Source organism: Camelus bactrianus, chromosome 33, assembly GCF_048773025.1.
Source record: "Camelus bactrianus isolate YW-2024 breed Bactrian camel chromosome 33, ASM4877302v1, whole genome shotgun sequence".
Taxonomy (NCBI): domain Eukaryota; kingdom Metazoa; phylum Chordata; class Mammalia; order Artiodactyla; family Camelidae; genus Camelus; species Camelus bactrianus.
The window spans coordinates 7,907,887-7,935,345 of NC_133571.1; the positions used below are offsets into that span (position 1 = coordinate 7,907,887).

Below are 27,459 nucleotides of genomic sequence, written 5' to 3' on the forward strand. Positions count from 1 at the left end.
GTGCATTCTGAAGTCTTTGGGGATTTAAGTCCTCTATTATAGTTAGTCGTCTCTCTTTTCCATTTATCCTCCCACCGATCTCTCACCTCTTGAGTCTGATATTCTCCATAGCAAAGCCCCCCTTTAACTGGCACACACTGTATAACCACTGTTACTAACGTTTGGCACACCTGTCAATCTGCAAGCAAGGAATTCAAGAGCTCCGTGAACTTACTGGCTGGCAGCTTCAGCTAGAGGTCATGAAAGATTGATGCGTCCCTGACTTTTTCATTTCTTCCAGTTGTGAATTAACAAGCCCGCGGTTGGTGGGAATAATACTGACCTTCGTCCACATGTTATTCTAAATCTAAGAGACACAACTTGGAACCATCTCTCTATAACATGCAAAATCAGATTTTAAAAATCCTAGTAGGATATGTCTTAAGTCTGAAATCACTACTGCCATCCTTTTCATCACAAATAGTTCCACTCCATGCCGAAAATGTGTAAGTAGTGACACCCAGATTTCCAAAAATGATTCTTGAATGGAAATAGATCTGATTCTCCTAGTGTGTTCTGCTCAGAATGTCAGCATCATGTTCAGCACCGCTCCAAAATAAAACTCCTGGGACATGTGTCAGGTGAACCAACTCCAGATTCAATTTCCTCCAGGAACACCTATCATTTGCATATTTGTCTTCCTATCTTTTAAACCACTTCTTCTGTCTTTTTTTTTTTTTAGTTGAAATATGGTCAGTTACAATGTGTCAATTTCTGGTGTGCATGATAATGTCCCAGTCATGCATATATATACACATACACACACACACACACACATGCATTCTGAATGTATGTATATATATTTGTTTTCATATTCTCTTTCATTAAATGTTATTACAAGATGTTGAATATAGTTCCCTGTGCTATACAGAGGAAATTTGTTTTTTATCTATTTTTATATATAGCCACCTCCTCTCTTCCAGTTCACCAAACATAGCTCAGCTGATAAAAATCAGAGTGACTGGCTCCTTGTCTGCTCCTAGTGCAGTGTTTCCCCTAGTGCCTGCTCAAAAGCATCTGGGGTGTGAGTTACAACATCTATACCAATCTGGATCTTGAGAGAAAGGGGGAGAGATAGACACGGAGAAACAGAGAGACAGAGAGAATTCAGAATCTGCTCTCCATGAACCACAGCGGCACAGACATAACATGGATTGCTTGTCCACAACTGCAGCTAGAATTGTGGAAGTTGACAGAAGTTTCAGGCACACTGCTAGCTGGGAAGACAAAAGACAATGAGGATAATGCCACAGTCAAGGAGCAGACAGTGCACCTTCCCCCTGTGAGTGAGAATATAACTGTCTCCTTGGCATCTCCATCAACACACATGCATAATGATAAGGCCCTCTGCCAGATGGAATTACATAACAAGACAAAAAGTGGATGTAAATATATGTAAATATATTTGTAACACCTAACATGATTTCTTGCTTAAGATCTGTGACTATCAAAGAATATGTTTTCTCAGTTTTTAATGCTTTTACTTTTTAAAAGATATAACAATATAAACATAACTAATAATAAGTTATATTAGTTGATTTATTTTCAAATGCAGATTCCCGGTCCCTGCTAACATGGAGTTATTGTGCTGGGGTCAGGGAACGGTCATTTTTAGCAAGCTCTTTGGGTGATTTCTTTGCACATCTTAGTATGAGCACTTTACCGTGGAGCAAAGAGCAACTGTCAAAACCCCACACGAAGCCAAGATTCTTATCTCTACCCAGATAAGAATTTGCTGAGCATTGCTACTGGCCCAGCAGCACTGCAAATACTATACAAAAGTGGGTAATGTGTGATCCATGGTCTGTGCCATTAAACACTGAATAAACTGGTGGAAAGGGAACACTTACACATTTGAAAAACACAAGACCGTGTAACCAAGTGCTCCACTGAGTGCTGAAGACAGAAGTCCAGGCAACACAGCCCCTGTGATGGTGTGATGGGAAGACTACTTACACAAGTGCAGTTTAAAGTGGACTTCCTTATGTGTTGCCTCATTTGATTGACACACTAGCCCTGTGAGATCGATATTTACATGGCTTTCCATTTTACAGATGAAGAAGTTGAGAACAAAAGGAGAGAACTGATTGTTGGCAAGTGGTAGTCAGCAAGTGGCAGGCCCTCTGACTCTTAATTCCATTATCCCTTCTGAAGGGAAAGACGGATGTGCACTGGAGGAAAGCAGACTGATTTGGGCTGCCTTCATTCATTTGGGCTGCCGTCACAAAGTACCATGGACTGGGTAGCTTATAAACAGCAAACATTTATTTCTCACAGTTCTGGAGGCTGGATGTCCAAGTTCAAGTTGCCAGCATGGTCAGGTTCTGAAGGCCCTTTTCCAGGTTGCAGACATCTCCCTGTATCCTCACATGGTGAGAGGGCCTAGGGAGCTCTCTGGGCCCTTTTATAAAAACACCAATCCCATTCATGAGGGCTCCACCCTTATAACCTAATCATCTCCCAAAGGCCCGTAATACAATCACACTGGCCTTAGGATTTTGACATGTATTTTTGGAAGGACACAAACAGTAAGACCACAGCACATGCAAACAAAGGCAATCAACGGGGGAGGGTATAGCTCAGTGGTAGAGAGTATGCTTAGCATGCGTGAGGTCCTAGGTTCAATCCCCAGTGCCTCCACTAAAAAAAAAAAAATGTAAATCAAAGTATAACAAAACATATCGTATAGAAAGATCTGGAAAGGTGCAAACCTGCTCTAACTAGGAGCTGCTTTCAGGCATCAGGTACACAGGCAGCATGAACAGCTTTAACTTCATGATCTCATGTGTTACTCGATGTCTCACTGCCAGTATCCTCATTTCAAAGACCTTCTACATTTGGGTGATTAAATGCATATAGTCCCCAACCAAATGTGGTTATTTGGACTTTAGGTATTCTCCATGAATTGGTTTTACTATCTACTTGCTCATGTTTCATCTCAACCACTATTATGGGATATAATATCCCAAGAAAGATACCGTATTAATTAGCCTTTGACACTTGAGGACTTTTTCTGTCCCTGCTGCAAACGCCAGCCCTCAAAGAGCAGGAATCGCAGAGACTCACATGACTGGCCACACTGATGAGGTTCTAATTGCATGGGTGACACTGACACGACCTCTTTTTCATATCACTTCACTATGTGACCATGAGTCTGATCTCTTGGAGAAGTTCTGCTAGGAAAGCCATCCTTAGACACATGCAAAACTGGCTACTGACAACATGGGGGAGGACCAGTCAAAGGCTAACCTGAGGACATTGGAGGCCCTTCCACATGGTTTTACTACACATAGTGTGCTAGGGGGAAAAAAAACGGACCCCCAAAGGTCCCACGTCAAAACCCTGCAACCTGTGTATGCTGACTTACAGGCAAAGTATCGGTTATGTTAAGGATCTTGAGAGGAGGTGCTGACCCTGGAAGAGGTGAGCCCTAAATGCAATCACACGTGTCCTTAAAAGAGGGATTTTTGAGAGAGACACACAGACAAGTGAGAGGGCACACAAGAAAGAGACCATGTGACCACGGAGGCAGAGTTGGGGCCATGGGACCGCAAATCAAGGCAGGCAGGCAGGCAGGCAGCCAGCCACCAAAACTGGAAGAGGCAAAAAATGGACTTTCCCCTCAAGGCTCCATTGGGCCATGGACTTGTCAAGATCTCAATTTGGACTTCTGGCCTCTAGAACTATGAAAGAATAAGTTTTGGTCTTTTTAAGCCACCCAGGTTGTGGTAATTTGTTCCAGCTGCCCTGAGAAAGTAATACACAGATGTTATGAAAACTGCACACCCCTGGAGAAGCTTTCTTTAGGAAGCACCTGTCTGATGCCCAGGTTGCTGCTCTGCCCTTTGTGACAGCACGTCCATAAGTTTACCCAGGTTATATTGATCCATCTTTACCAAAATTTCCCACGTGAACATCTGTTTTTGATGCTATGAAATGTTTTTCACATTTGTGCAGTAGAAAGCAAAAGAGAAAAATCTCCTGCATCCAAAGAGACTTTCACCAAAGACTGGACTTAAAACCACTTCTAAAAAATTTTTTTAATTAAATCTTTTTAAATTAAAAAAAAAATTTTTTTAACTTTTTTAATTATGCACATTTTAGCCGTAATTCTGTGGTTTCACAACTATTAACATGGATCTCTGTTTTTAAATCATTTTTCTCTTTCTTTTTCAAATTTTTCTGTGTTATTCTTTACCAGACTACTACATCTTCTACCAGAACATTTAAAATTTGAGACACTCACCAACATTTAGTACCAAAAGATACATATTCAGAATTTTGACGTCAGTCTATGCTGCATTGTTTTCAATTACACGATTTCAACGACATTCCGTAAAAACTAATGACTGAAAATTTTTAATAACATCACAAAATTCAGTGAACTGTCAGTTATCTATAGCAAAATTAAAAAGAAGAAGCAGTAGGCATAATAGCCACAAATTTTTACTGACGTACAGTCGATTTGTTTTTTTTATCGAAGTATAGTGGACGATGTTCTGTTAATTTCCAGTGTACAGCATAGTGATTCATTTATACATATGTATATTCCTTTTCATATTCTTTTTCATGATAGGCCATTACAAAGTATTGAATATAGTTCCTTGTGCTGTACAGTAGGTCCTTGTTGTTTATGTATTTTGTACACAGTAGTTAGTATCTACAAATCCCGAACTCCCAATGTATCCTTTTCCACCCCCTTCTCCCCTTGGTAGCCAAAAGTTTGTTTCCTATGTCTGTGAGTCTGTCTCTGTTTTGTGAGTTCATTTGTGTTCGCTCTCTCTTTTTTTTTTTCTTTTTTGATTCTACACGTAAGTGATATCAAATGGTATTTTTCTGCTGCAATTTTTCATTTTGACATTCAATGAACAATTTGCAGGCTACTGAACTTTCTAATCAAGTTTTTCTCGAGCTATCATAAAGATTCATTTAAAATCACTGAATATACAACAGCTGCATGAGGAAAAAAAAATTCTAAACTTACTAAGTAGGAGATATGTCCCAAGTGAGAACTTTATCTGGATCATCTCAGCCTTGAATTATATGTAATATACATATACAGACCGAAGTCTAACTCTTTCCAAGTGGCCTGATTCTTCTTACAACAACCTCCAGTGTCTGCTTTTCAAATCATAATTACTTATGGTCATTTGATTTTTCTATATTTCCCTAAATCCTTACACTTAAATTAGCTGCTAAAATCTCTGTGTCAAGGTTCTCGCTTCGGCAGCACCTATGCTAAAATCTCTACATCGAGAATCTACAGGATAAGGTCAGATTGACAGCCAGGGTGTCATGGTTAATAATCTTTCTTAATTATTTTTGGAAGGAAAGCATTGTAAGAAGCATGTCCAGAGTACATACTGATGGAAAAAACTGAAAGAACAGAAGGTGAATGGGAGCCACATAGTGCGTTTATGGCACAGATTAAATGAAAGTGTTTGATCTTCCTGGAGAGGTCAGCGACCTCTAACTGCACAACAGATGTGCATTGCGTAGTTCCATCTGTAACAACTGCCTGTCTTTCCATCAGCACTGCTAGTTAGAGATTTGTTTTGTTCTATACCCAGCTGCTGTTTTGTGGCACCAATTATGTGCGCGCTTCAGTTACCACCAAGTGTAAACATTATGACGTCCATATCTGTGATTTGCATTTGGATTTCTTGTGAAGTATTAAGCGAAGAGAATAGGCAATTGGAAATTGTATGGTACCGCATCACAAAGCTTCTTTGATTTCCCTGAAACTTTGGAAAACACATCTAAGACTTCTCTCCTACCCTGAAAGGGAAATGGCTCCTTCCTCCGTCTGTTTGAGCACCCTCCTTCTGACTGTCAGGGGTCTCCGGCAACTCCTTTCTCCTCTCTGGGCCTCAGTGTCCTTGTCAATGAAAGTAGAGAGCTCGATCCTGCCCATTTCAGTATTGGATTTTAATACTCAAACTTTTAAGAGTTTATCCTCTTCCCTTATCTTCTTTATTATTCAGATTTCAAATGTTCCCATCTCATTGTTTACGATGTAAAGTAGCCCTGGATCTCTGAGAACTAGCTCATGCTCAAGCTGCAGCATCCTTGAGCTGAGGTGTCAGATCACTCTGCCATCCGGGAACCTGCAGGACTTAATTCACAGAAGTTTCTCATCTAAGACACAAGCAGCATGGCATGGGGAAGAGTCTGCACTCTGATCCCAGCTCATCCATTTGCCAACTACATGATGACCGTAAAGGTCCTTTAATGTTGCTGCCAAAGGGGGATATTACTACCTGCCTTGCAAGGTGATCATTAGGGTTAGGGCTTGTCAAGGGCTCTGCACGTGGTTTGTACTCAGTCAGTATTATTGCTATTTAATACTGTGTACACACTATCATTGCTTGTTGTCTTAAATCTCTCTCCCAACTGGCTAATAAATTCTTGCCATTTCCATTTGTTCCGTTTGGAGCCTCCAGCCCAGGAGGAACAGCAGTGTGATAGAACGGTTAAGAACCTGGGTTCTGGAGCCTGACAGACTGAGGATCTGACTCTATTGTGTGAAAGTGACTAGACTTCTCTAGACTTCGCTTTCCTTCCATGTACGCGGGGAGAGTGATACCCACCACAAACGTGTCGTGAAAATTAAATTAGATAAGGTGTTAAAAGCCTTTGGTACAGTTGTAAGTGTTCAGCAGATGGCAGCTTTGGTGGTTTCAACAGTCCTCAGAGCGTGGTAGCCTTTGATAATTGTTATCACGTACATGGGTTGTGCAAAGGCAGGTACCCCCAGGCGGTGGTGAGTGCTGAACAGCAGCCTTGGGAACTAGATGCTTCTGTCTCCATTACTACCCACTCTAATATAATAGATATAAAGCCACTGGGTGACTTTTGTAGGTTTGAAGAATTGGTTCACTCTGAGCAAATGAAACAAGATAGCAGAAGCTACAGTGAGCAACCTTATTTTCACTCTGACTCAACAATGCCTTCCTCCTCCATTCTTCAGGACAGGCTGGCTACAGTCAAAGCTCCAACTTGTCACATTTCATTAAAATAGTTTCACCTGCTCCCATTCTGTGGTCACAAATATCCAAAGACATAACCAGTCTTGGATAGCAAACTGGGTATTGTAGTTCCCTCTTTGGATGGCTGTTTTATGAGAACACCAACTTCAAATGGCAGGAAGAAGGAAATAAAAGTCTGAATCTTTTGATCAGGATTTGCCACCAATTTACTGACCTAAGAAGTTCCTTTTTTAAGCCTACATTTCCTCAATTACAAAGGATCATATAATATTATGAGTGGTAAGATGGGAGGGCACCAGTACTCACAGCGTTTCTATGGCCCCCTTCTGCCCTCTGGGTTCTGCTGTCTACCTTTCTGACTTGCTGGTTTTTTCCAGACCCCAGAACGGGTTCCACTCCACCCTCATCCTGAGGGGTCCACTCAAGACCACACTGTAATCTCTTTTTTATTCTGAGAAAGAGAAATCTCCTTTCTTCTAGTTCAACTAGAATTTTGCAGATGGAGTTTGCAAGGGAAATAGGCAACAGGAAAAAAATTACGTAAAGCACAAGAACAATTACGTGGAGTGAAAATGGCCTGCACCAATTTTGACATCCGGCTAAAGACTGGCATGAGTCGGGCAGTGGAGGTGACTTCTAGGCATGAGTCTGCTTCCATCACCCCGGTTGTCTCTGGTGTTCCCTCCATAGCCTTAAGAGGGTGACGCTCATTACCTACTTTTCAGACGAAGAAACTAAGAATCAGGTAGAAATCAGTGCAGCTTAGATTTGGACCCGCATTTGTTGGACTCCTCAGTTTTTATTTTACCCAATGTATTGTCTTATATTTTCATTTCTGGTCCAAGAAAGGATGAGCTTTGGAATACCCACTTTGCTTCAGGTCCTCTGCTCAGTGCTCTGCTCACCCCACATGGTGCTGGACCCCATCATGAATTCACTCCCTCTCAGCCACCCGTCTGTCTCCCTGCCCGTCCCTGCAGTGATTCCATAGACTGCTCAGATGATGCCACATCCAGCCCAAATCAGAGCCAGGATCTTCTTCTCCTGTGATACCCAGACACCTTAGAAGAACCTAGACACAGAAGTTTCTCATTTCCTTCTAGAATCTATCTCTGGTCCTGTCCCAGAACCCGCTTCCAGAGTATACTGCCTCTCTGCTGTTCCCCACCGCCCCTGGACCCCAGGTCTCTTGGGCTCTTCATGGTACCTGGCCCTCCCTGTATAAGAGGAAGGCATTTCCGGAGCCAGAGTGACAGCACACCACACTGACCTTGCAGAAGACACTTTGCAGCTCTTTTAGAGCAGTCTAGGGCCTGCTTCGGCCAACCCATTTCACTTGGACTTCTTCTTGCCTGAAGCTTACTGTCCTGCCATGCCTTGGGCTGAAGTACGATTTCATTTCTGAATGTGCAGAGCTGACTCGAGGGGCTGGGATCACACGGCTCGCTCCTGGGACAGGATGGAGAATGCCACTCCTCCCACTCGAGGGGGAAGTGATCTTATCAGCCCCCTTTCCAAGGCTGGAAGAGGTCCCCGAGCCCAGTGCAATGCAGAGCCTAACAGCTCAGCTGACCTGCTGACTCTGCAACTCTGTCTCTTAAATGTTTTTGCAGCCTAGGTGGTATCCAGCACTCTCTCTCAGTTGTACTTGCTGAAGAGTCATGGGTATACTCAATAGCCACTAAGGGAAGGGGAGAGTAATCTCCTTAAGCTCTTACCTTCTTATGAACATACAGGAAAAGATGGGGCGAGGAGGAACCACCAATGGTCTCATTTCTGGGCCGTTTTTACTATTCCATGCTAAAGACAGGTGGAAGCCTTTACTAATATTGAAATTGAATTTAGGAAGTTGGCCATACATCAATTTAAAAGGAAGAAATTACAGCCCTTGCAGCCTTCGCTATACTGTCACATTAAAAGCAGAGCACACGAATGTTCTGTTGACTCCATGGTTGGAAAGCATAAGCTTTGGACAGAGGCAGCCCCAGCTCTGAAGGCATCCAAGTGTGAAGTATCTGTACCACCGCTATTACAGGAAGTTCTTATGCTCTTCTATGATCTCTTAAAATTTACCGTAAAGATTATTTTTCATCTCTTCAACTCTCATAAATGAACCCTTCCTACAATGTGTTCTGGCTTTAATAGGAATTTCGTGCTTGCCTGGAACAGCGAATGGGCGCCAGACGGCCCAGCGTGCGTCTTCCTGCTTTGCGGACGTTTTACTTTTCTTATATCATTTTAATTTTCTTTTTATTTTCTGGAAGTAACTGTTCTTATTGTTTGATTATTAAATTCTTAGGGAAACTCTCATTTTTCCTTAGTGAGTGCACCTCACCTGCCCTTGCTACTTTCTTCTGAATTGCCAGCAGAAGGATCCATTCATTCGGAATGTTTGCATGGTTATTGATAAAGGGAAGCTGTTTCTGCCCTGGGAACGTCCCCCTACACCTTTCGCTCAGTCCCGTGGCACAGTGTTTTGCATATTGCTCATTAATGTTGCCAACGAACCCCCTTCCAGAGTCCAGAAAGACTTATAAAAGAAAAAAAAAAAAACATTTTCCAAGCAGGCAATACCTTGTAAACTCAAAATGCCAATGTTTGAATACAGAAGTCCATATTATATCCCTGGTATTCATTTGAATGAATGTTTTATCTAAAGCTTTCAAAATGGCCCATTGTCTGACTTTAATTGGCCCACTGTCCTGCCCTGTTTAGGGAACTGAACCACATTTCCAGGGCTGTCCACGTTCTTCACCCCACCACCTGCTCCTTTCCCAACTGCAGACTTTTTTTTTTTTTTTAAATAATACGAATAAAGGCAAACTTTTTGAAAGAGACTTATTTTTTCAGCTGTTCTATTGGTTCTGTAGGGTTGTTTTTTTTTTTAATGTCATGAAATTTAAAATATTTCCTGGTGGTGAATTCTTTCACACAGCTTGCAAAAATAATCAGGTTTTGCAGTGAAAACAGAGAGAGAGAGTCCATCTGGCAAAGCTGAAGTTCTGCAGATTCTGTTCTGACCAGAGTGCACAGCACCATTTATTAACGTCCATCCCAGTGGTTCCTGTTGTTTTAACGTAGCTGTGTAAATACAAATAGCATTCCAAAGGCACACTAAGACCCGGGGTTTACAACAAAAAAGTGTTTCATTTTGTAACTTAGGCAACAGAAATCACTTTCTCACAGAGGCAGCCTGGACATAATTTCGTGCCAAGCAGAAGACTTTTACTAGTAAAACTGCAAGAAACTGTCAGAAAGGTGGAATCCTGTAACAGTATTACTTTCCAAAGGACATTAAGTAGTTCATATCCCAGAAATATAAGACACTTGGAATATTGGGTTTTTTAGAATTTTGACATGTACGATAGAGATATAAGACCTAATTTCTATATTTTAACTTTTATTACCTGGTTGTTTTAATTATAAAAATAACATGTGGTAAAATTTTAAACATTATAAAACAGTATAAAGTAAAAAAAAAAAAAAAAAATAGAAGCCGACTAACCTCCCCTGCCCACCAGTCCATTCCTCCTACGTCCTGAGAGTCTCACATGCAATCTTCCAGAATTTTACTATGACATTTTATTGAAAGGAAATTAAGCTGTTGCACCAGCAAGTTAATAAACATCACAATCTATGTTAGATATTTACATGCACTATTACAAAATGCATAAATTAGTGTTCTCCAATTCTCTTCCCCCAAGAGGTAATTTAAACAAGTCACTTTTAGTCTTGATTTTACCTCCATACATTTGAAGGCAGGAAGCCTTCCACGTCTCCATTTTCTGTCCATTACGTGGTCCCTACTGTCAGCTGAGGTGGTGCTACTGGAAACCAGGTGCACAAAACCAGTAAGCCCTTTCTTTGTGAGGTAAATCTAGGGTTTCTACATGCAAGGTAAATGTTTTTAAGGATCTACGTTTCAATATTCCTTCCTCACAAATTCTTACAGGCTTTAGGATTGGACCTATACAATGCTCTATTAAATCATTAAATCTATTAAATTTTTTTCCTCTGTAAATAGGGCAGTAGGAGGAAGACGTGCCAGGGCCCTCTTCACAAACACGGGTATCAGTGGGGAGGTTGGTGATAAAGAAGAGTGAGCAAGGGCCCTGGGAACTGCTACAACTGAGACAGGTGGCCAGCAGCTCTGAGCACCCACAGGGTGTGTATCAACCCTTGCCAGGCTCTAACACAAAGCCAAATAGAGGTGGATGTAAATGTCACCTGCTGGCCTCCTGAAACCTCACCCTCCCAAGAGCCCATCAGACCCACATCAGTGGGTCTGTTCAGCTACAGTAACCCATACACTCACTCCCCACCCCAACCATTTCTGACCCATCACTCTCATCACTCTCAGCCCCAGATTAAATTTCCTAGAATGCCCCTTTCAGCATGTCTACACTGCTAAGAAGCGTGTAAAGGACCACTGCCTGCTACCAGACCAAGTCCAACCTCCCCAGTGTGGCTCAAAAAAAGCTTTTCATGACCTGTCTCCTACTCCCACCTCCAGCCACTCTTCATCCTTCCTGCAGACATTTCCATGTCTGTGACATGCTGTCCACACATGTGAGCCTTTGCTTTGCTCCCCAGCTATAAGGACTCTTATCCTATCTGCTGACTAATCTCCTTTCATCCTTCAGCACTCGGCTCATACATCACCGAGAGTATAATGGGTACAGTCATCTTCCCTCAGGACAGCAGCTCACCTCCAGCCCTACCCTCCTCCTTACCCCCACCCCCAGCCCCACCTGCAATAAATCATGGTGAGAGTAGGTCTGTTAGAATCCAGCCTATGTCACTCACCAGCTTTGTGACCTTGACAAGCCCTTTGTATGGTCTATGAGTTGTCCAATCTGTCATCAAGAGATACAGCAATTTACAACAGTGTATTTCCTTGGTTAACGGCAAAGGCTTTAATGAGATTATGCGTGTGAATCATTTAGCACCCTGCAGAGCTCATGAAGCACACAAATGCTACTTGTCACTAAAATTCACACACTGAGATATGACAAGTGCCTGACGCAGAGTCTGGCATGGAATGAGTGTTCATGAAGTGCTAGTCTCCTCAACTCTTATCTTTATTATTGTACCAATGACATAGATATATATGCAACTGTCTCCTTTATGAAACCATTTGGTCCCAAAGAATAGAATCCATGCCTTCAATACCTCATTGTATTTCAGGAAATTACCACACTCCTGATGCTTAGTAAGTGCACAATACATTTTTATTTAATCAATTAAGTGAAACTTCTGCTCTGGACAAACCAACTTGCTTATTATTCCTTGAAGACGAACTCTATGTTTCCACTTCTGTGCTTGGCTCACCAAATTCCTTACACCCGGGAGCTCCCATGTCCTCTGCATCCGCTCATCTTTCAGTGCCAAATTTAAATCCTCAGCACATGGACTTGCCCATTTTCTGACTTCTATAGTGTGTAGAGCATGGACCATGCACCTGAAAACTAGGTACCTACTGTTCTGTACCATAAGCAACTTTCTCCTGAGTATGTCTCTATCAGTTACTTATTGCTGCATAAGAACTCACCTAAGTCTTAGTAATTTATAGTCATGTTTTATTATTTCTCACAATTCTGTGGGTTGGCTGTGCACCTCTGTGCACTCAAGCAAGTTGCATTCAGCTGGAGGTCCAGCCATGCTGGGAAGTCCAAGATGACTCCTTCCACCTCTGGCAGTTGGTGCTAGCTGTCAGCAGGAGTGTCTGGATTCGCTGCCACACAGTCCCTCGTCCTCCAGGAGGCTAGACTGACTTTCTTAAAAGGAAATCGTAAGGCAGCATTTCAAGCAAGCAAAGGTGAAAACAGCAAATCCTCGTGAAGCCTTGACTCTGAAACTCACACAACATCACTTCTGCCATATTCTATTAGTCAAAGCCATCCCAGATTCAAGGGATAGAGGGATTGACTCCACTTACTGAAGGGAGGAGCTGCAAGGTAATTGTGGCCATATTTAATCTAACACAAATGGCTTGTGTCCCTGAGTAGATCCTAATCTAAGCCCTTAGGTCATTTTTCCCTAGCACCTGAGACATTCAGCACTGTGCCCGGGACATCAGAGGTGCCCAGTAAATATCTTTGGTTTGATGGAAGGGCTGGTGCACAGAACTTTCTTGTTTTGTCATTGGGAGGTTGAAGGAGCATAAATTTGGGAGTCAGAGAGTTTCAGTTTGAATCCTAGTTTTGTAATTTACTAGGTGGGTGGTTTGAGGCACATTACTTAACTTTTCTGATGCTTGGTTTCCTCTTTCGTAAACCTGCCATGGCAATATCTACTTCGTAATAAGGTAACATTATATAAAGCATCTGGCACATGGCAGATGCTTATAGCCGTAGTTGCTGTTCATTATAGAGTATCTTTCTTATTTATGGTTAAATTACTGTATAATTCAGATAAAACTGGTCCATAAATCAAAACCTCTTTCAAACGTTGCAAAACGAGTAAGTTTTGTTAGAATAGGTTTGGTATAGTTTAGTCACTGTATAGGATTTCACACCAATCAGAATGTCCCTGGTTCTGCCACATACTTGTCAGATTAACTGAGGGATCTAATTCTCTATGTCCATTTTCTTCTGGAGAAAGAAGGTATTCCATCCAACACAGATACCCTTTTAAAGGCGAACTGTGTTATGTCTGGCATTGACTTTACATTCTTTTCAAAGCTGAAGGAAAATCATGTGACTTACAGTGTATCTAATTCAGATATTAACATATTATTATTAATTTTCTAAAACCATTAAAATATTCAGCATATCATCAGCTCCACCTCTCTCCCAATCATAGATAGGATGACAAGAAGAATTTAATTATATAAAGTACTGTGAATTCCTTGAAAAGGGATCCTGGCTATTCACAAGTGGTTATGATTATTATTTAAGCATTAGGAGCAACATCTTTACGTTTAAAGAGACATTTTCTAAACTTTATCATCAGAATTTTAAAAATATATTATGCGGCAGTGTGAAAAAAATCTTAGGCTACTCAGAATCCCCTTCCTTAGTACATTTCAATATATTCCTTCAACTAGGTTGGCATCTAAAAATACTACAAGGTCATAAAAATGACTATGAATGTACTCAAGGGAAATGCCTAATCTTATCACTTTCCTACCATAATGATCTATTAGGTTCAAATTAACTCATTTTCATGGAGGGGCTTTTGGGGCAGCTGTGAGGCTGCTGTGTTAGCTACAGGAAGTTGCAGACTGGCAAATTTCATTCAAATGTAAGCCTCTAAATTTGGCTACCTGGCATTGCAGGATCCTGTTGTTTGCAGTATGCAAAATAAAAAGTATATACCATCTCGCTTGGTCAAAAATTATGGGCTTTTCAATATTAATTTCAGTATTATTTCTAGAGAATTCATACAGTGAGATGCAACTGAGTGAATGTAATATCTTGAACAAGGGAAAAGGAACGTGTTCTCCCTTCACACACGCAGTGATGACCAGGGCACATGCTGCACTTGCATGTTCGGGGCTGTTCTTTCTCAACCTATAAAATCTGGGGTGTCAGTTCTGAAATCTGTCCAGTGAACTCCTTCCCAGTCCCAGTATAGGCCCTTTGGAACTCCTCTGTGTTCTGTGAGATGAAATAAAGTTGTGTGTTGCCATTGATTTTTATATTATTTATCCATCTAAATATTTCCCAGGCCACCATAGAGGGCACAGCATGTATTAGAGCTATAAATAATTAATTAGATGGAAATGTTTTATATCATGGTGGTGGGCCACAGGAATTTGTTTAAATGGTTAAAATTCATCAAATTGTATGCTTAAAATTTATGAAATTTTATTATATGTAAATTATATCTTAATAAAGCTGACACACACCCCCAAAATAGAATATCCACGAAAGGACTAAAGAATATATATATATGGAATGTATATATATGGAATATATATATGTATATAGAGAGAGAATACATATATGGAATATACACATAGAATATATGTGGAAAATATATATATATATATATATATATATATATATATATATATATATATATATATATATATGGAAGTATAAATCCCACTAAATCTTCCTTGTGAGCTTTTATATAATTATATGATCTCTCTGAATGGTCCTTTACACTAATTTTTTTTAACTATGATGTTTTCCCACTTTTATTCCTAAGTTATTAAAACTCTTGGAAGGTAGTATGGTATGATAGTTAAGAAACAGGCTCTGAAACCATAAAGGTCTTTGTTTGATCCCACCCACTACCACCACCACCACCTCCATCATCAACCCTACCTGCAGGGGAACCTGGGTTATTCTCTCTGTTTCAATGTCCTCATCATTAAGATGAAAATAATATTACTTATCATCTGGGGTGCTTGTGATAGTTAAATGAGGTAGTACATATAACACATTTGGCCATGTGCCTAATAATGTGTTTATGAAATTACTACAAGTCCATGCTTATGAAATACTTTTATTATAAATTATATCTCTGCTGGAAAAAGTTGGAAGCCATAGAAAAATAAAAGGTTAAAAATAAAGGCTGCTGTACAAAAATCTGGAAGGCACATCTAGTTTCAATAGTTAGGGATTTGATTCTGTTTCAGGCAGAGTCAAAGGTCTGGAGGTGGGGCGATCACACCCACAGCAAAAGTGGATCCTGCCTAAAACAGATTTTGCTGATTTGTTGAGCTGCCAGGAAATAAGGGAAATCTCCAAAGCTGGGAGTGGGGCAGGTTGAGGGGACTGAGTTGAGCGTTGGCATGGGAGGTGGGGGAAATGTTTAAGCAGAAATAAGGGCATTGAATGATGAGAGTTGATCACACCAGAAAGGCAGACTTCCCCTAAGGACAGGTGTCCAAATTAGCTTGATGCATGAAAATTGGTCCTTGAGCTGTTTTTGCCAAAATTGGAAAGTTGAACTTGGGACTCAGGATCAACCTGGGGAACCTGGAAGAGAGCTGCTTCCCAAGAAATAGAAACATAAATCTTCTGGAGGAACACAGCCTCAATTTAAGACCTCAGATTTCGACAGGTTAAGGTCAGCCAGATACGAGTTTCAATCCAAGATCACTCAACACATATGGAAACAAATCATTAGGAATGAGAGCCAGAATAAACAATAAAGTTAAATTCCCAGGACTTTCAGATATTAGAATCACCAAATACAAAATATACAATAACATAAATAATGAGGATGCAACACAAAACCAAGCAAATCTTTTAAAAGCCAAATGGAATCTAAAGAAATGAAAAAAAACTATGTAATCATTGACACTAAAAAAATTAAATGTCTGAGTTAAACAGCAAATTAGCTATAGGTGAAGAAGGAATTAGTGAACTGAATGAAAATCTGAAAAAAATCTATACCAGTCTACACTGAAATATAGAAGAGAGAATCATGGATATAGAGAAGGTAATGAAATGTAAAGGATATACAGAGGATAAAAATAAAATGTTTAAGATACATCTAAACAAAGTACCAGAAGGAGAGAAAAGGGAGAATCCAAACAAGGCAATATTTAAGGAGAGGATGGTTGAAACTTTCCCAGAGCTTATGAAAGACATGAATCCCCAGCCACAGGAAGCACATTGTATAAGAAGCAGAATAAATCTTTAAAAATCTATCTCAAGATAGAATAAGGTGAACTTGGAAGAATTGTAGAATAGACTACACTGTATAGCACAGGGAAATATACACAAAATGTTATGATAACTCACAGAGAAAAAAATGTGACAATGAGTGTGTATCTGTCCATGAATAACTGAAAAATTGTGCTGAACACTGGAATTTGACACAACATTGTAAAATGATTATAAATCAATAAAAAATGTTAAAAAAAAAAAAAGAAAATCATATAGTAAAAAGTTTAAAAATTAAAAAAAAAAAAGGTGAACTTGGAAGAACCTTAAAGACAAAGGGAGTATGTTAAAAAGTAGTCAGAAAAGAAAAAAAGATTGTCACAAAGAGTATCTGTAAACTTAATAGCAAACTTCTCAATAGCAGTCATGGAAGCAGAAAGACAGTGGAGTGATACTTAAAGTGCTGAGAAGAGAATAATTATAAAGGTACAATTGTGGACCCAGAAAAACTATGTATCTTTTAAGAACAAGGGCAAAAGAAAAGTTATTTTCAGATAAACGAAAAATGGAAACAGTTTACCACCAGCACCGCCTACAACAAAAGGAATTTTCTAAAGGATTATTTCAGAAGAAGGAAAATGAATCTAGAAAAAAAGTTTGGAAGACAAGTAAGCAAAGAAAATGAGGAACATGTGAGTAAATCTAATGCAGTTATACTTAATAAAATGATGAAAGTAATTATGACGTCTAATTTGTGGAGATTTAATTTAAAAAAAAGAAACAAGCTAAAATATAAGGAAATACATACTCATGTATTAGAAGAGGAGCAATAATAGTTAACATCCTCAGGATTTTGTCTGTTGGTGGGAGGTTTAAGATACTGTTTGTAGGCTTTGTTAAATACGCAAGGTAAAATTTTATGAGTAACCATAAAGAATGGAAATCGAGTGTGTAATTTCCACAGCAGGTGAAGGGCAAAATTATGTAAGAGAAATGAACACAAGAGGCTTCTTTTCATCAAATAATAATAATAAAAAAAAACCACTAAGCATGTCATTGTGAAAGCTTTGTAGAGTCTTCAGGTATCAAAATTAGGCTGGGGAGAGTACAGTGCTGGCAATTCGACAGTAATATTTAAAATTGGGCAGAAGAAGGAGAAGGCGTGTAAGAAGATTGTCGGTGGCATTGTTAGTGGCGGAAGGAGCTGAAAGGTCTGTCAGCACAGGCTGAGATTTGTCTGAGCCTCGGGCAGAGCTGGACCAGCTAATGCAGGGCTGACAGGTGCCGACAGATACTTCTGTCCATCAAATTGGGCAGGTGAACCATGGCTCACAGAAGCCTTCCTCCCGGCCCCAACCTTGGCCAGAGCAGTTTAACGGGAGCAAGCCAGGAGAGAATGTGGGAGAAGAGCAACAGGATGTCTGCTCGGGCAGCACCCAGGACAGCTACCAGCCTTCCGCTCCCGACTTACCCTGGGAAAGGAGGCTGAGGCAGAAGAAGCCGGAGGAAGTAAACCCAAGCACTGGCCTTTGAGGAAAGCCCTGGCCAGACAGAGCTGGAAATTGAAGGGAAACAATGGATAACACAGGCCCTGGAAACAGGGGACAATGTGCTCAAACACACGTTTGAGTTAATCAGAGTGATTAACTGCAGTTAATCACTGCCTCCTTCCCTTCCCCTGCATAACAATACAGTGCCCTGGCCTACACTCACCTCTGCCCAGAGTTCCCTTCTGCCATTTGAAAGTGTTCACTTATTCAACAGGAAAACATGTTTAGAGGAATATACCATCAATTTGAAGAGACATAACAATGTCTAAGATAATAGCTAACATTGATATCCTCCTTACTCTATGCCGGGAACTGTCCTAAGGGCTCGACATGTAAGATCATGCTTAATCTTCAAGTGCCCAAGATCACACAGCTGATAAGGGGCAGAGCTGGGATTCAAACACAGGCACTCTGGTTCCAGGGTTTTCACTCTCAAATATCATGCTACTTCTGAGGGGTTGGAGGATATTTTGCCTGGAGAAGTGAGAATTCCAGTTTGGTGCTATGGATGAACGTTTGTATTCACCACCACCCCCTTTAATTCATGTTAAACTCCTAATCCCCAGGGTGATGGTATTTGGAGATGGGACCTTTATGGAGGGAATTAGATCCATGAAGGCGAAGCCCTTATGAATGGGATTAGCGCCCTTATAAGAAGAGACACGTGGAAAAGATGATCTCTTTCTCTGCCACCTGAAGACACAGCAAGGTGATGGCAAGCCAGGAGGAGACCTCCACCAAGAACCCGACCATGCTGGCGTCCTGGTCTCAGACTTCCAGCCTCCAGAACTAGGAGAAATGTCTGTCGTTTAAGCCACCAACTCTGTGGTATTTGTTACAGCAGCCCAGACTGATTAAGACAGTTGGGAATTGATGGGTTACCTTCAAATATTTCAAGAGATATGTATGGAAGAAGGGTTTAACTTATTCTGTATGGACAGAGGAGTTTGGAATTAAGAACGTGACTCTTTTCAGCCTACTTTGTAGCAGTCAGAGGTCTCCAAAGAAGAAGTAGGCTTTCTCAGAGGGTGCTGAGTTTACGACTAGAGGCTGAACACACCCAGTGTTAATATGGAGAGGATTTCAGCATTGACTGGTGATTGAATGAGACCTTCTAGAAAATCCCTTCCAACTCTTGAGAATCTGTAGGATTATTAGGGTCAGGACTAAGAGTTCAAATTCAAAGAACCAGGTGTTTCAGACTCTTTTAACTTTTACAACAGCTCCATTTTCCACATAACTTTGTTCTTGGGCCTCTTGGAGCCAGAATTTGCATTTGTGTATTTTAAGACCTAAACACCTGGATATCCATCCTTCAGAGGCCCGCTTAGGCATCACCTCCTCCAGGATGTGTTCCCCACCCCACCCCTAGTACCAGCTTAGGTGTCCCCTTCACCCCGTCTGTCCTCCACAGGGCCACTTCTCACACTGCCGTGAATTGTCTGCTTCATCATTGGTCACTCCTTGTATGAGTGCCCCGGGGCTGCAGTAACAAATTCCTACCAAAAAAGGTGGCTTAAAAAATAGAAATTTTGTTTTGTTTTGTTTTTTGAGTTTTTTAATTGAATCAATTTTTGTAATAGTTGATTTACAATGTTCTGTTAATTTCAGGTTTATCGCAAAGTAGAATTCAGTTACATATATATGTGTGTATATATGTTTGTATGGATATATGTGTGTATGTATGTATACGTGTGTATATGTATGTATATGTGTGTGTGTGTATACGTGTGTGTATGTATGTATGCATACGTGTGTGTGTATATGTGTGTGTGTGTGTGTGTGTATATATATATATATATATATATATATACCTTTTCTTTTTAAAACAATAGAAAATTGTTGTCTTACAATTCTGGAAACTGGAAGTCCAAAATCAAGCTGTAGGCAGGGCCAGGCTCCCTGTGCAGGCTCTGGAAGGGCACCCTTCCTCACCACTTCCTAGCATCTGGTGGTTGCTGGCAAGCCTTAATGTTCCTCAGTTTGAAGTTGTATCTCTCAGATCTCTGACTCTTTCTTCACACCGTCTTCTCCCCTCTGTGTCTGTGTCTGTGTCTCTCTCCTTTTCTTATAAGGACACCAGTCATGGATTTGGGGTCCACAATACTCCAGTATGTCCTCATTTTTAATTGAACTAGTTACATCTTCAAAGATCCGATTTCCAAATAAATTCACCCTCACGGCGACTGGTAATTAGGTCTTCACCTTTTCAGGGGACATAATTCAACCAGTAGACCTCAACCTTCCATGCTCACGAAACTGCAGGTTCTTTGAGGTCTGTCTCTTTCTCTCACATATTTTTATTGTGTTTACCATGAATCATGCTCTCCTTGGCACTGAGGACGAGTCATGGTCATGCTTCCACTCTATGTGGAGATGGACAGTTTAAAAAGTAGTCATTGAATGTTGAAGCCAAACAACCATATTTCTGTGCATATGGATGGATGGATGTACATAAATCATTGATATATACTTGATGAGGGATATTAACATGGATGGAAAAAAATAGGGTAAATTATTTCATTTCACGTAGCCTGTGCTTTTTAGCATATTTACCAGAATCTAAAACTTTGGTTTCTCTTTGTCCCTTGTAAAAGTTTGTTCTCTTAGAACTTGCTTTTTTAACTCTCAGTTGACTGCTCCCCCAAAACTAACCTCTCCACAAATATTTCTTAGAATCAGAAAATAAAGCTTGCAAAATGTATACTTAATCTTTTTTTTTAATTCAACCTTGCAACTAAAGAAGAAAACATTCGTGCCCCCTGTCTTCCAGGGCAGTGTCAGTTCCTCTCAGTCTCCATTCGTCCCGATGCCAGGTGAGTACCACCCCTCAAGGGGCAATCACCTCCCTCCCTTTTGAATTTAAATCAGGCATTTCAGTTTCCATTATTTCATAGCTGCCTTACAGCACTTTCAAAATTTTGGTTTTAAAACATTTATTTTTTAAATACAAAATCAGGGAAGGCAGACCTCACTCAGTCATTCTCAAATTTAGAATGTATTCTATCTAGTGTAAGTTTGCTGGGCAGAAGCAATAGCAATTAGGTCCTTGATACCATTTAAAATGTCTAAAATTCTAGCCCTATGGCCTGATAGACTATGCACTGGCTTTAGAACAGACAGAGATCTGTGGGCAGATGGAGGAACTACCATTTATTGGTGCTTTCTATATGCCAGGCACTTAGTTAACCATCTTACATTCATGTTAATACATATGTCTCATTAAATACTCCTATAGGGATGGAAAAAGAGCATTCTTAATAATAGTTTGGAGCACTCTCATACATCTATGCATGCGCGCACGCACACACACACACATTCCTTTCAGGTCTCAAACTCAGAAATAGCATAGGCTTTCTCAGTAAGTTTGATCATTTTCAGAGCCGGATAAGGGAAAGGAATAAAAGCACGAGAAGATGCCACATATCCAAATGTCTCTACGCTGTGTTTCCCAACCGTACTTTGTCGCTGGAACCTGGTTGTATCTGCTCCCTTCTACAGAAGAAAATTCCTGCAGCTTCTCTTACCATCTCTTCCTCCTTTTAGAGAGATAAAGATATGCTTAAGAGTGCAGAAGGCTTTTTGTTTCTTTGTGTTTTTTAACTTGGAAGTTGGAAATGCAGACATGAGATCCTGGAAGACTTGTTTCCTTATTCTTCATTCTGTTCTCAGCCTTAACCACTGTTGTGGCTATAAATTCGTGGTGTGAAACAAAACCTTATTTATTGATACTAATTTTCACTTGCACAGATTTTTTTTTTCTAGAGGAATATGCTTATGATGAAACCTCTAACTACAGATTTCAAATTCATGAGCGGTTTGGGGCTACAGGATTTTAGATGGAAGTGGAGTGGGTAGAATTGTGCGGTAAATATCCACGAGGAATTTTAATTTTCTTTGAATGAATGAATACATTTACATGTAACTGTTGACCACAGTATTATACTACTGGGCTTACAGAAAATGTGTAAGACACAAGCTGTGCCCCATGGAGCCTGCAGGTTGGCTGGAAAGAGGGCTGTAACTCAGGTGAGAGAGTCATGAGCACTACACGAAGTGCCACATCAGGTGGCAGGAGCCAAAGTGCTGTGTGTGCAGAGTAATGTGCAAGTGAGTCGGGATAACAAAAACGATCTTAATGAGTCTGTCTCCTCTCCCTGCAGACAAGTGGGCAGGGTGGGCAAGGACAAAGCTCAGAAGTGGTCCACGGTGGTTAGGGGAAGGTGAGAAGGAAAAGCACCTGCGTCTTCCTCCCAGCTCAGCCCTGTTTTTGTGACCTCAAGGTGTAAGCCACACCTACCACTACGGTGTGAAAAAATCAGTTTCACAGACCTTGAGTCTATGCCCCTGAACATGTTCTAAATCACAAAGGGTTTCCTGCTACAACTGAACTACGGACTCAGAAAGTCTTAGAAAACACATCTCTTCTCCTCTGGGACTATTTCACTGACTTTGCCCTCAGTGAGATTCTTTCCAGTTTCCTCCCCTCCTGGTTTCCACCCCAGGGAACTTTCTGTGCCAGGCATCTCTTTCTCGAGCTTGCAGTGCCCAGGTGAGCTGAGTGAGGGAACCGGTATGGTCACGAGAGGGCAGCAAACAACACCAGACTCATCAGAGCCAGAAAACACAATTTCTGTGATCCTCAAACGTGGCTTCACAGAAACAAAGCAAGCAGACCATTTCTGGTGCCTGCGAGGTACAAGACACGGAGTTGAAGGTCCGTATACAAAGAAACAGAAGAATACAATCTGCCTCTGATTTGGGGTGAGGTCACAATCTCACCTTACCCAGAGATACCGAATCTCAGATACCATGTCCCAGACGCAGCCTCTTGTTAACGGTCCTACGTCTGTGGGGTCAGAACTCAGAAACTGTGAAAAAGATGCTTTGTTAAATAAAATGTAAATGCTAAGGGATTCATACTGTTTCTCTTTAAGCCCGGTTCCTTCTGGCACAGAGAAAGTGCACAGTAAAAGTGCAAGTCTGAGGCTGGTTGAACAGCTAGTGCATCGTCTAAAGTGAACCCATCTCAAAGGCAGAGCAGGCTTTAAACCTGTCAGTTATTGGGGCTGGCCCAGGTCAAAGAGGTAACGTCGCTGTATTTAACGCTCTTCCAGACATGTATCTATTAATCCGTTGGCCTCGGAGGCGGGCCTGCGTTAGATACACCGTTTCACACGTGGAGGGGCTCGGCCGCAGCAGAGCCGCCTTGAGCTCCTCTGAGGAAATCCTGGCCGCTGTGTCTTTCCCCTGGCAGCAGGTTCGCCGGCGATGTCCGGTTACTACGGCGTCCGGAGGTCCTTCCTGTCGGACTCGGACTTCCACAGCACTAAGCAGTTTGCCAGCGACGCCTGCAGCCCGGGCGTGGCGAAGCCCCTCGCCTGCGAGCCCGCGGCAGGGCAGGGCCACGCGGCGCTCCTGGACCCCTGCTTCCCGGAGCCCTGCGGGGACCACCGGCCCGCCGCCCTGACCCCCGGCGGCGGCGCCCCCCTGTTCGGCGCCTCGGCCCTGCCGCCGCTGCTGCCGCCGCCCTTCCCCGGCGATTCCGCGCACTTCGTGCTGGTGAGAGAGGAGGCGGAGGCTTGGTTTGGGGGTGGGGTGCGGTGACGGGGATCGGGGCTCCCCCGGCAGCCAGCCGGGCCGAGGCCGAGGGTGCTTTTGCCCTGGAGACCCCCGCGGCGGCTCGCGCTGCCCCGGAGGTGGCAGGACCCGCCGCTCTGCCGGGACCCTCGCCCGGGGAGCCTTCCTGGAAGATCCGTGCCCGCCAAGGCAGCAGGAGGCTCGAGCCAGACGTGTAGGCGACGTGTAGGACGACTAATAAAATAGGATTTATATCCATTTTATTAGTGCGCTAACGCTGTTACCAGATGCTTCCCCATCTCTCATCCTGCACGTAAAGGAAGAACCATGAAGTCACCTCTCAGACACAGCTAGACTGTCAGCCAGGGCAGGTGCATCTGGATGCCTCTCTCCCCCGACCCCCCAACCTCCCCACCTCTCCTCCCCCCACCTCCCCGCCCCTCCCCCTCACTTCTCCCCACCGCCCCTCCCCCGCTTCTCCTCCTCATCTCCCCTTCCCCCCTCCCCTCCCCATCTCCCCTTCCCCCCTCCCCTCCCCCCTCGCCTCTCCTCCCTGACCCCCCAGATTTCTAACCTCTTCTTGTTCTCTCTCAGTCTTTCCTGAGGTGAGTTCATAAAGAAGAATACTAATAACTTTCTTATACAAAACTGTAAAGCCCTTAACCACAAAGGAATGAATCTCTGATGATGGGATTTTAGACAAAACAGGACTTGGGAGAGTGGTAATTAACATTACTATCTACACCAGCCGGTAACTTATATGCGCCTTTGCTCATTTAATATTTGCAACAACTAAGGATATAGTTACTAAAGCCCCATTTTACAGATGAACAAACTGAGGTACTCAGAGTCAGAAAGGCGGTAAGTGGCCCAGCCATGAACTGAACCCAAATCTTCCCAGCTCCCAGCCTACGAGGCTCCTACCTCTGCTCACTGAGGGCAGGGTAGCCTTCCTAGTCCCCTCAGAAGCCCACCGAGCAGTTTAGAGGCTTACCCTTCCAGGAGTGAATGATGAAATGCCGTCTAAATGTTCGGTTTATTATTTTCACATTTTATTCATTTAATATTGTCTTCTAGGGAATGGACTCGATAGGTAGGTAGGTAGATATGGAGAGATAGAGACAAATCTAATTCTAAAGTAAGACAGGAACTAAAACTTTCACCTCACACACCAGAGGGGAAAGCTGCCTGGCAAGGAGGCTTCGGACAGCAGAGGGAGGACACCCAGTCTGCTCTAGAAACCATGGGCCAGCAGCACCCCATGTTGGGAAGGAAATCTGTCCCCACCAGACTGCCACCTGATGACTAACCTCAGTGACCTTTCCATCCTCCTCAGAGGGACTCGTGGGAACAGACGGTACCAGAAGGCCTCAGCCAGCCAGACCCCGTGCCAGCCGATGCCCTGCAGAGCCTGGCCCCCAGCATGAACTGCCTCTCCCAGCTGGAGTCCGGGAGCACTGCCCAGCACCGGAGCTCGAGCTGGGGGGCCCCCCTGGCTGGGGTTCAGCCCTACTCGCTGCACACACTGGAGGATCTGTACCACACACAGGGGTACCCCACCCCAGCCCCCTACCCTTTCACCTCTTTCATGACGATGTCCAATGACCCACCACCCAAGGTGGGGCCCTTCTCCCCAGATGAGGGGGCAGACACCTCTGCCCTCCAGGACCCTTCTCCGTGGACCAAAGAAGATGGAAGCCTGACCTGGGGGGCGTACGAGTGCCGCAGAGCTTACTGAAGGGCACCAGAGGACTTCTGTGCATTTCTTTAAGTCTGGTTCTGTATTCACGGATTGTTGTGGTGTGGCCGCTTGGCGAAAACAGGATTCTCAGGATAAGCCATCACTCTGCCTTTTGTTAATGGATGATGGCCTTTATTTGGGATTCTCCCCACCATCACTCCACTGAAACACACCACAATGTAAATTCTAGTTAGACGACCTGACAGTAAGATTTCTGGGGAAGCTTAGTAACCCATTGTATTCTGAATCTTCTGTTTGCTTTGAAGTACCTATCATTTTAGCACTGATTTTTTTTCTTAAACTACATTAAAAACTTTACGCAGATCATAAAACATACCGATTTTCCTGTCCAGTTTTTCTTAGTTATGAACTGTGGGTGTTCTTCTGTAAAAGAGAATGTATAGCCTATAATATAGATTAGAGCATGTAAAACTAAACTCATTTTATACCACGTGACTTTTAAGCCTGAAGCACTATATACATTTCTCTCCTTACAGTAACTTGCAAATAATAAGTAACAAATAATAACTTGCAAGTAATGAATATGGCACCACATATAAATGCTTTATTGTCTTTAAAATAGGACAAAGTCAGGACCCTACAGCTTCATAAATTCATGATTTTGACTGCCTTAAAGCCCAGGGTGTCCAATACTTAGGCTAATCCAACAAACAACAAAGGCCAAAAGCTTTCTTTGATCAATGGCAGACTTAATTAAGCTAGACATTGTCTCTCTGATGGAATAAACCTACAGTTATCAGAGTACATTAATAAAATGAACATTCCATGATCAAGTAAGAATGCATGCCTTATAAGGAAAACACAGAGAGCAGGACTGGGCTGTCGGCAAGAAATGACAGACCACAGAACACCAAGAAGCAAAGGGGCTTTGGAGAAAGACATATTGTCAAGTGTACACACACACAGCCTCTTCTCTTTGAAGGAAGACCTTGTTGGTTGTTCATTGGTCAGAAATGTATCGTTCTTAACTGTGTATAAATGAAGAAACTGACATCCAAAGCATCAATCTGTCTCGTGTAAGTTTGATTGGTGTGGATTCCTTCGCCAATTAACTTCCCACAGTAATTCCTACCAAGCAGTGTGCCTGTCTGCAGGCTGAGCCCGTCATAAATGTCTTGCACACACTTTGACTTTGCAAAGCTTGAGTCAAGGCTCAGACGTTATACCCACGATCTTCCTCTTATTTTATACCACCTTCTGTTCTTTATTCCCTTAATCACATTTTTCTGACCCCGTGAGTCCTCTGTGATCCAGTCTTTTTCTCTCCATCTTCTGGAGGCCCCAAAGCCCCTCAATTCAGTCTCCATTACATCCCCTGTGACAGTGTCCCATGCTCTAGATAGGAGTCTAGAAAGTCAAACATGGGTATTAATTCACACTTAGAAGTGAGTAAATAATATTCTTTCCTTTCCAGGCCTTCAAGGGTATAGTCTGGTTAAGCAAACACACTCCTAATTTGTGGAGTGCTCATAGGGAATACTTGAATAAGAGGCTTCCTCGCACCCCTCAGCTCCTTCCAGGGAGGACAGCCCTGGAGGAGCAGACCAAGGAGCACTGGTGGTCCTCAGTGGCTGGGCTGCATTCTCCCAGGTCCCCTGCCTGCTCCTTCCCTCCCACGGCTCCTTTTTACAGGCTGACTTGGCTTTGCTCAATATTAGCTCCTCAATGGAAGGGGGCAGCTTCTGCCGTGGAGGAGAGAGAGCTGCTTGTCTTCAGTCTGATGAGACTTGAGCCCTCAGTCCCGACTGGTGGGATGCTTTGCAGTGTCATCCGTCATCCAGCCTCACACCCACCTGGATGGCATTCCCCAAATCAGAAAGAAGAGATCGGGCCCTCTCTCTGCTTTCAGGGGCCTTCACGAGGAAGAGTTGCAAAGTCACTTTTCTAGACTGGTTGTATAAAATTTATAATAATGTGTTACTAAGTGACACACAACACTAAGAGTTGTGTAAATCATATGTACGTGTTCGTAT

General features: G+C 42.4%; 1 protein-coding gene across 1 annotated transcript; it reads left to right on the forward strand.

Annotated features, from left to right (window-relative positions):
• Positions 1 to 23,221: 23,221 nt before the first annotated feature.
• On the forward strand, positions 23,222 to 25,801 carry POU2AF2 (POU class 2 homeobox associating factor 2). Its single transcript, XM_074356822.1, has 2 exons — positions 23,222 to 23,706; positions 25,061 to 25,801. Exons 1-2 carry the CDS (start codon positions 23,416 to 23,418, stop codon positions 25,460 to 25,462), a joined length of 693 nt encoding a protein of 230 aa, XP_074212923.1. The 5' UTR covers positions 23,222 to 23,415; the 3' UTR covers positions 25,463 to 25,801.
• Positions 25,802 to 27,459: the final 1,658 nt, after the last annotated feature.

Coding starts and splice junctions, on each gene's coding strand:
- POU2AF2 (XM_074356822.1), top strand. CDS start 23,416: ATGTCCGGTTACTACGGCGTCCGGAGGTCCTTCCTGTCGGACTCGGAC. Junction 23,707..25,060: donor ATTCCGCGCACTTCGTGCTG/GTGAGAGAGGAG, acceptor CATCCTCCTCAG/AGGGACTCGTGGGAACAGAC.